Below are 8,630 nucleotides of genomic sequence, written 5' to 3' on the forward strand. Positions count from 1 at the left end.
TGTTGCCTACCTGGTGCCAGGGTCAAGGATGTCACTGAGCGACTGCAGAACATTCTAGAGGGGGAAGGTGAACAGCCAGAGGTCGTGGTCCATATCGGTACCAACGACATAGGTAGAAAGAGGAATGAGGTCCTGCAGGCAGATTGTAAGGAGTTAGGAAAGAGATTAACAAGCAGGACCTCAAAGGTAATAATCTTCGGATCACTCCTGGTACCAGGCGCTAGTGAGTATAGAGATAGGAGGATAAAGCAGATGAGTGTGTGGCTGGAGAGATGGTGCAGGAGGGAGGGCTTTAGATACCTGGGACATTGGGGCCAGTTCTGGAGGAGGTGGGACCAATAGAGGCTGGACCAGTTGCACCTCAACAGAGCTGGGAACAACGTCCTTGTGAGGAGGTTCGCTAGTGCTGTGAGGGGTGATGGTTTATACTAATTTGGCAGGGGGGGTGGGCACCAGGATGTAGCATTGGAAAGGAGAAAAAAGCTGCACAAAGGATTGGGAGAGAAAGATAGCACTGGAATAAGAAATAGAACGGAATTAGGTGGGATCAGACTAAGAGAGAGTACAAGAAAGTCTAAGATTGGTTTACAGTGCACGTGTGTAAATGCACGAAGTGTGGTAAACAAGGTTGTTGAGCTGCAGGTGCAAATAGCCACATGGAAATATGATATCATAGCGATAACGAAGACCTGACTCAAGAAATAGCAGGATTGGGTACTAGATATTCCTGGATACAAGGTGTTCAGGAAAGTTGGGAAGGAAAGAAAGGAGGGGGTGTGGCAATATTGATTAAGGAGAATGTTGCAGTGCTGGAGAGAAAGGATGTCCTGGAGGGGTCAAGAATCTATTTGGTTAGAGTTAAGAAACAATAGAGTTGCCATTACACTACTAGGGGTAGTCTATAGGCCACCAACTAGTGGAAAGGATATAGAGGAGCAAATTTGCAGGAAAATCACAGAGAGGTGCAAAAGCCATAGAGTAGTGATAACAGGGGACTTCAACTATCCTAATATAGACTGGGATAGTAATAATATAAGCGGCAAAGAGGGGGACAAATTTTTGAAGTGTGTTCAGGAGAACTTTCTTGACCAGCCCAACGAGGGAGGAGGCATTGCTGGATTTGTTTCTGGGGAATGAGGCGGGCCAAATGGAGCAAGTGTCAGTGGGGGAACATTTAGGGAACAGTGATCATAGTATCATAAGGTTTAGAATAGCTATGGAAAAGGACATGGACCACTCTAAAGTAAAAATACTCAATTGGAGGAAGGTGGATTTCAGTGGGATGAGAACAGATCTGGCCCAGGTAAATTGGAATCAAAGGTTGGCAGGCAAAACTGTAATTGAACAATGGGCAGCCTTTAAGGAGGAGATGGTTCAGGTACAGTCTAGGTACATTTCCATGTGGGAGAAAGGTAGAACAACTATAGCTAGAGCTCCCTGGATGACAAAAGAGATAGAGAGTAAGATGTAGCAGAAAAAAGGGGTGTATGACAGATATCAGGTTGATAACACGAGTGAGAACCAGGCTGAATATAGAAAGTTCAGAGGGGAAGTGAAAAAGGAAATAAGAGGGGCAAAGAGAGAGTAAGAGAATAGACTGGTGGCTAATATAAAAGGGAATCTAAAAGTCTTCAATAGGCATGTAAACAGTAAACGGGTAGTAAGAGGATGGGTGGGACCGATTAGGGACCAAAAAGGAGATCTACTCATGGAGGCAGAGGGCATGGCCGAGGTACTAAATGAGTACTTTGCAGCTGTCTTTACCTAGGAAGAAGATGCTACCAGAGTCTCAGTAAAGGAAGATGTAATTGAGATACTGGATGGGCTAAAAATTGATATAGAAGAGGTACTAGAAAAGCTAGCTGTGCTTAAAGTAGATAAGTCACCTGGTCTGGATGGGATGCATCCTAAGTTGCTGATGGAAGTAAGGGTGGAGATTGCGGAGGTACTGGCCATAATCTTTCAAACATCTTTAGATATGGGGGTGGTACCAGAGGACTGGAGAATTACAGATGTTACACCCTTGTTCAAAAAAGGGTGTAAGGATAAACCCAGCAACTATAGGCCAGTCAGTTTAACCTTGGTGGTGGGGAAACTTTTAGAAACGATAATCCGGGACAGAATTAGCAATCACTTAGACAAGTGTGGATTGATTAGGGAAAGCCAGCACAGATTTGTTAAAGGCAAATCATGTTTAATTAACTTGATAGAGTTTTTTGATGAGGTACCAAAGAGAGTCGATGAGGACATTGCAGTTGATGTGGTGTATATGGACTTTCAAAAGGCGTTTGATAAAGTGCCGCATAAAAGGCTTGTCATCAGGATTGAAGCCCATGGAATAAAAGGGGCAGTAGCAGCATGAATACAGAATTGGCTAAGTAACAGGAAACAGAGAGTAGTGGCGAACGGTTGTTTTTCGGACTGGAGGGAGGTGTACAGAGGTGTTCCCCAGGGATCAATACTAGGACCACTGCTTTTCTTGATATATATTAATGACTTGGACTTCGGTGTACAGGGCACAATTTCCAAATTTGCAGATGACACAAAACTTGGAAGGGTAGTAAACAGTGAGGAGGACAGTGATAGACTTCAAGAGGATATAGACAGGCTGGTGGCATGGGCAGACACGTGGCAGATGAAATTTAACGCAGAAAAACGCGAAGTTATACATTTCGGTAGGAAGAATGAGGAGAGGCAATATAAATTATAGGGCACAATTCTAAAAGGGGTACAGGAACAGAGAGATATGGGGGCATACATAGACAAATCGTTGAAGGCGGCAGGGCAGGTTGAGAAAGCGGTTAAAAAAGCATACGGGATCCTAGGCTTTATAAATAGAGGCATAGAGTACAAAAGCAAGAAAGTCATGATGAGCCTTTATAAAACACTGGTTCGGCCACAACTGGAGTATTGTGTCCAGTTCTGGACACTGCACTTTAGGAAAGATGTGAAGGCCTTAGAGTGGGTGCAGAAGAGATTTACTAGAATGATACCAGGGATGAGGGATTTTAGTTACGTGGATAGACTGGAGAAGCTGGGATTGTTCTGCTTGGAACAGAGAAGGTTGCGAGGAGATTTGATAGAGGTAGTCAAAATCATGAAGGGTCTAGACAGAGTAGATAGAGAGAAACTGTTCCCATTGGCAGAAGGGTCAAGAACCAGAGGACATAAATTTAAGGTGATTGGCAAAAGAACCAAAGTTGACATGAGGAAAAACATTTTTACACAGGGAGTGGTTGTGATTTGGAATGTACTGCCTCAGGAGGTGGTGGAGGCAAATTCAATCGTGGCTTTCACAAGGGAATTGGATGAGTAATTGAAGGGAAAAAATTTGCAGGGCTACGGGGATAGGGCGGGGGAGTGGGACTAGCTAGACTGCTCTTGCATAGAGCCGGCACGCACTCGATGGGCCGAATAGCCTCCTTCCGCGTTGTAACCTTTCTATGATTCTATGGTAGTGACCAGGAGCAGGAACTCTCGCTTCCTCCATAGCTTTCTAATATTGTTGTGCTTAACCTCAGCTAATTCACCATAAACTGAGAATTAAAAGTGTAGCCTGTATGATTCCGTTCCACCCTCGCTGGTGCATTTAACAATTGAACCTGCTGCAATTGGGTGCTGCAGTGCCCTACCAGAAACAGTGCTGGAAGCAGAATTCATAATAGCTTTAAAAAAGAATAGGATAATTATATGAAAAAGAAAATTTTAAAGGGTATGGGAAAAGGGCAGGGGAATGGATTATAGTGAATTGCTCTTTCAGAGAGCTAGCACAGACACGATAAGCTAAAAGGCCTCTTTCTGTGCTGCAAAATTCTAATATTCTGTTACAGCTGAGAAAATGTTCTCATCTATCTAATCTTTCTCAGCAAAATTTGATTGTAAGATTCCCCTATGTTTTAGTATTGTGTGGTATTGAGCCACTAAAACAAGGAAAGTTCCTGGTTTGATCCCCATTTTAGCTGCGGCGATGGTAGTAATCCCGCAGTTGGCCTCAGCAGTTGGCCTCAGCATCCACAAGCTTCAGAGGGGATTAATCTGCCAGGATTCCCACTCCAAATCACCATTTGTCGGCCACTGCTGAAAAATACACGTGCACAAAAGCACATTGAAGACAGGATCAGGTTTGGCTTTAATGCCCTTGCTCCCCTTCTCCAGGTGAATAATTCGACGACCCTCACTACCTAAGCTTAAACATGAAGAAAGGTCACTTGGGTGAGGTACTGAGGTTGACCTCTGCCCATGGACCTGTAACAGAGAATGAGCCAGTACTTTCAGGAAAGGAGGGGAGCAAAGAGAACACAGTTGATGCCTATTGCAATCACAAGTTCTTACACAAATTATAGATATTAAAACTCTCAGAGGTTTTCTAGGACTAATTCTTTGTTGTTCCTCCAGCGGGTCGATTTCCACGGCTAAGTCTACGTTTCCAGTTGCGGAGGAACAGAGGTGTTTACATCATTCAGTCGTACATGCCTTCCATCTTATTGGTGGCAATGTCCTGGGTATCATTCTGGATCAGCCAGTCGGCAGTGCCTGCACGGGTTTCCTTAGGTGATATACTCATCAGTTCACCCTTGACTTCCAAAGCCAGTTGACGTTCACCTTTATTACTATTTTGTTATATTCATTCCTTTGTTGCTTTAATCATGTTTGTTATAAGTATATATATTTTTTAAGTCCTTTAAAAATATTACAGTAAAATAGTACAGTACTGAGGGTGTACAGCACTGTTCGAGGTGCTTTCTTTAGGATGAGATGTTAAACCGAGGCTGTATCTGCCCTCTCAAGATGACATAAAAAGTTCATTGCCCCTCTGTGAAGATGAGCAGCTAGTTCTCCTGGTATTCTGGTCAACATTTGTCCCTCAACCAAAAAAAACTCATAATTTATCTCATTTTTAGGGACCTTGCTGTGCGCAAATTGGCTGCCACGTTTCCCTACAACAGTTACTACACTTCAAAAGTATTTGATTGGCTGCAAAGTGCTTAATTGGGCTATCCTGAGGTCATGAAAAGCACCATATAAATGTGTTGTTTCTTCCTCTTTGGCCTGTGCTCCCTGTGAGCGCTGCTTGTTGCCGGGAGTACCCAGTTGCAAATTCAGCCCTGCAGTTTCAAAACTCACAATTTGTTCTAAAATACTTCACAAAACAAAATAACTTGAAAAAGTAACTTCCAATTATGTTTAATAACAGAGATAGTAATGCAAAGTTTGTTCTATTTGTTTATTTTTAGAGCATGTATGGATAACTAGAGCCACAAGCTGCTGTCAGGCTGAACTCAATTAATAAATTAATAAATAAAGAAAGAAAGAAAGAACTTTCATTTATACCTGGGTACAACTGCATGGGGAACTTCTAAAGGAAACAAATATAACATCGCTTGCATTATTTTGGTTCTGAAAGAGAATTGGAAGCTGAATTTTTGAAGTTGCAGTTGCTTTATGATTTAAATTAAGAGAATTAAGATATGAGATTAGAAGGAATTTATTTTCGCTCAGAGTAGTCAATATGTGAAGTATGCTTCAACTTAAAGTAGTTAATGCTGTGTCGATTAATACTTTTTTAAACAAAGCTGGAATGACTATCTGATTAGGAATGGGATTGAGTGTTAAGGATAACTACAGATAGGGATGATTGACAACATGATGGTTCCTGAGCTGCTTGGTCCATAGAAATATCATGCCAAGAAAGGCAACCAGCCTAGGACATTTTTATATAAAATATGATTTTTTTTTTACATATTAATATACATAAGAATATGTTCTAGCACTCCTGGCACAAAGTTCTGCATGGTGGAAGTGCATATTAGGAATCTGACACATAGATCAGTGTGCCTAATTTGTGGCCCACATGATTTTCTGTCTATTAAAATGAATGGGCAGAAGATTGTCTGGGCTACAAATCATACACACTGACTTTGAAGCCTGACGTCCCTAGGCAAAGCTCTGGGCCAGGAGTGCTAAATCACAAAACGTACTTTTGAATAGAGGTTGTAAGATGGGTATTCTGGGGTTTTGCTTCGTTTACCTTTTGGGCAGGTTTGCAGGAATTTCCTCCCCTGGATTTGAAATGGTTGGGGCTAGAGCTCCTGATAGAAAAGATTGCACATAAGGGGTGATTTCATAATCTGGCACTCGCAATGAACACACCTCGGGAAACTGTGGGCTGCACAGATGGAAAATCATGGACTGCACACAAGCGATTTCCTGAGCTGTGCTCCCTGCGAGTGCCGCCCCTTACTGGGAGCACTGGATCATGGACTCAACTCTCTAGTCTTTGAAAGAAACTGGTTCAAATGGAAGAAGAGCCTTTTCTTGGTTTTTGCCTGTAAAATATTCTTATGTAATTGTGCATATTGCAGCGTTAAACTGATTAAATTTTAAAGTTTAATAGACATCAATTCTGTAGCAAGAAACACAGACTAACAACTCATCCTGTCACTTTAAATGCCAGATTTATTTTAAACTATTCATTTCAGGTATCACAACAGTGCTGACCATGACAACGCTGATGATCAGTGCAAGGTCATCTTTACCCAGGGCATCGGCTATTAAAGCATTGGACGTCTACTTCTGGATCTGCTATGTCTTTGTCTTTGCTGCTCTGGTTGAGTACGCTTTTGCCCATTTCAATGCAGACTACATGAGAAAGCAGCGTGCAAAAATTAAGGCAGATAAACTATGTGCGGAGGTGAGTAGGAGTGCAACACAGCATTGAATTAGTTCAAAAAGTAAATATGCATTTTAGGCTGAGATCATGATGTGCAAACATGAGTGTGAAACAATTTTAATTGGGTTTGAGTCTGAAATCAAACCCTGATTGAAATAAAAATGATTTGTCCCCTCCTCTCCTGAAGGTGCTGACTCACGCTCCCCCCCCACACCCCCAACACTGATGCCTTGCTCAATTGGCTGCTCTTCATGTGAGAGTCTACACCGTGGGAGGCATCACAACCAGGCTTGATCATGTCCTCACCCAATGTTATCAAACACTGAGTATTTATTGGGAGGATACTGGATAATGTTCAGGAGTGGAAACCTTTGCTGACTTTTCCCCTATTTATCCCAGAGATGCTGAAGGGAACTGTAGCACTCCTGTTGCCACACAAGCTGAGATCAGCTAACAGCACAGACCAGGGAACAAACCTGAAATCTTCCTAGTTAGTATGACTCAGTTCGCACTAGGCAATGAACTACAACCTGAGCCATTGGGGAAGCTCTAGCATTTGTCGTTGATTATTGAGGTTACCAATATATTTGATAAAGTAATTCATTTGGTGCATTGCACGAATTTCAACCTGTATGTGCTTGCGGTATTTGTGCCTCTCTACATTTTCATTACTGTAGGCGATTAAGAGAAACGGAAAGCACGCAATGGTTCTGTTCTCCTTATCAGCAGCTGGGATGAACCAGGAATTGCTCATGTCCAACAGACTGCACCGGGCCCATAGGAATCTCCATGCAGATGAAGTTGAAAAGGGAAAGACAAGAGCAAATAAGCACGTCCCAAAACCTAACAAAAAGCTTACACTGAAGTCCGTATTCAAACCTATTGATTCTGACACTATTGATATTTATGCAAGGGCTGTCTTTCCAGCTGCTTTTGCCGCAGTCAATGTCATCTACTGGGTCGCTTATACCATGTAAATTGGATGCACCAGTGCAGTCTAGAAACTGGTCCCATCACAGTATTGGATAGGAATGCCCCACATGAACACAGAACATATGCATGATGCCAAACCTCCAGAGTCTTTGACCTGGATGCTTTGTCATGCCAAGGAAACATCTGACAAATGTGAATAAATACTAAATAATGAAGTGTGATTATTGACTGATGTGACTGAATACTTGTGATGAGTTATCCGTGCTCCATTATCCTTTGTATATTGGTCTTTGCCCTCAAGAAGCTTGATGTCTTAAAATGAATTAAATCAGCAAATAATCTGATGTGTTGGTACAAACATTCTGTACCTTGGAAATAATAAACCTTATTTAACTTAACAGTGTTGGACAGTTTATATATTTGCTCTACAACCTGTCAATCATCAAGAAAGTCATGAGATTTCCCTCCATTTTTCGACATTCGTGTGAGTTTTTGTATGGTCTCTAACCTAATGTAATCACATATATGTAATCTATTGTATGTGGGACAAAACTTTGACAAAATATGGCTAAGGCAAAATATATATGTCAAAATTTATTTTAGTTCTTTTTTTCTCTTTCCTGCCTGTAAATTGAGGTTTGAGAGAAGTAGGGCAGGAAATTTTCTACTTCACATTTTTGAGATACTCCCAGGTTCGATATGGCACCTACCACAGCCCTTGCTTTATACTCTCTTTATAGTCTAGAAGTTACTATAATCAGTAATCACTGGCAGTAATTAGGGGAGAAGGGGCAGCAAGATCAGGAGTACAACTGAGCACATGTTTGTCGATGGCTGAGCTCCACATTGCTGGCAGCAAGAGGTGGATTCTGTGTGCTAAAGTGCACAATGTGGGCATTACAGCAATTGCGGAGAGTAATTCTGTTATAATGAGTTAAGGGGGAGCAAACATTTTTGCTGGGTTTGCACATCGTATGCATGATACATTCTGCCCATATCTTTGGGTGTTGGAAGCTGAGGCATCATC

The 8,630-nt window shown here is 42.0% G+C and overlaps 1 protein-coding gene across 5 annotated transcripts in view; it reads left to right on the forward strand.

Annotated features, from left to right (window-relative positions):
• The window catches only part of gabrd (gamma-aminobutyric acid type A receptor subunit delta), a 72,631-nt gene extending 64,630 nt beyond the window's left edge, over positions 1-8,001 (forward strand). For all 5 annotated transcript variants that reach the window (XM_067970446.1, XM_067970447.1, XM_067970443.1 and 2 more), the window contains 3 exons: positions 4,396-4,551; positions 6,480-6,691; positions 7,348-8,001. In XM_067970446.1, the coding sequence (XP_067826547.1) occupies positions 4,396-4,551; positions 6,480-6,691; positions 7,348-7,647 (668 nt within the window). In that variant the 3' untranslated portion in view covers positions 7,648-8,001. The remainder of the gene's footprint in view (positions 1-4,395; positions 4,552-6,479; positions 6,692-7,347) is intronic.
• Positions 8,002-8,630: the final 629 nt, after the last annotated feature.

Source organism: Heptranchias perlo, chromosome 32 (assembly GCF_035084215.1).
Source record: "Heptranchias perlo isolate sHepPer1 chromosome 32, sHepPer1.hap1, whole genome shotgun sequence".
NCBI lineage: Eukaryota > Metazoa > Chordata > Chondrichthyes > Hexanchiformes > Hexanchidae > Heptranchias > Heptranchias perlo.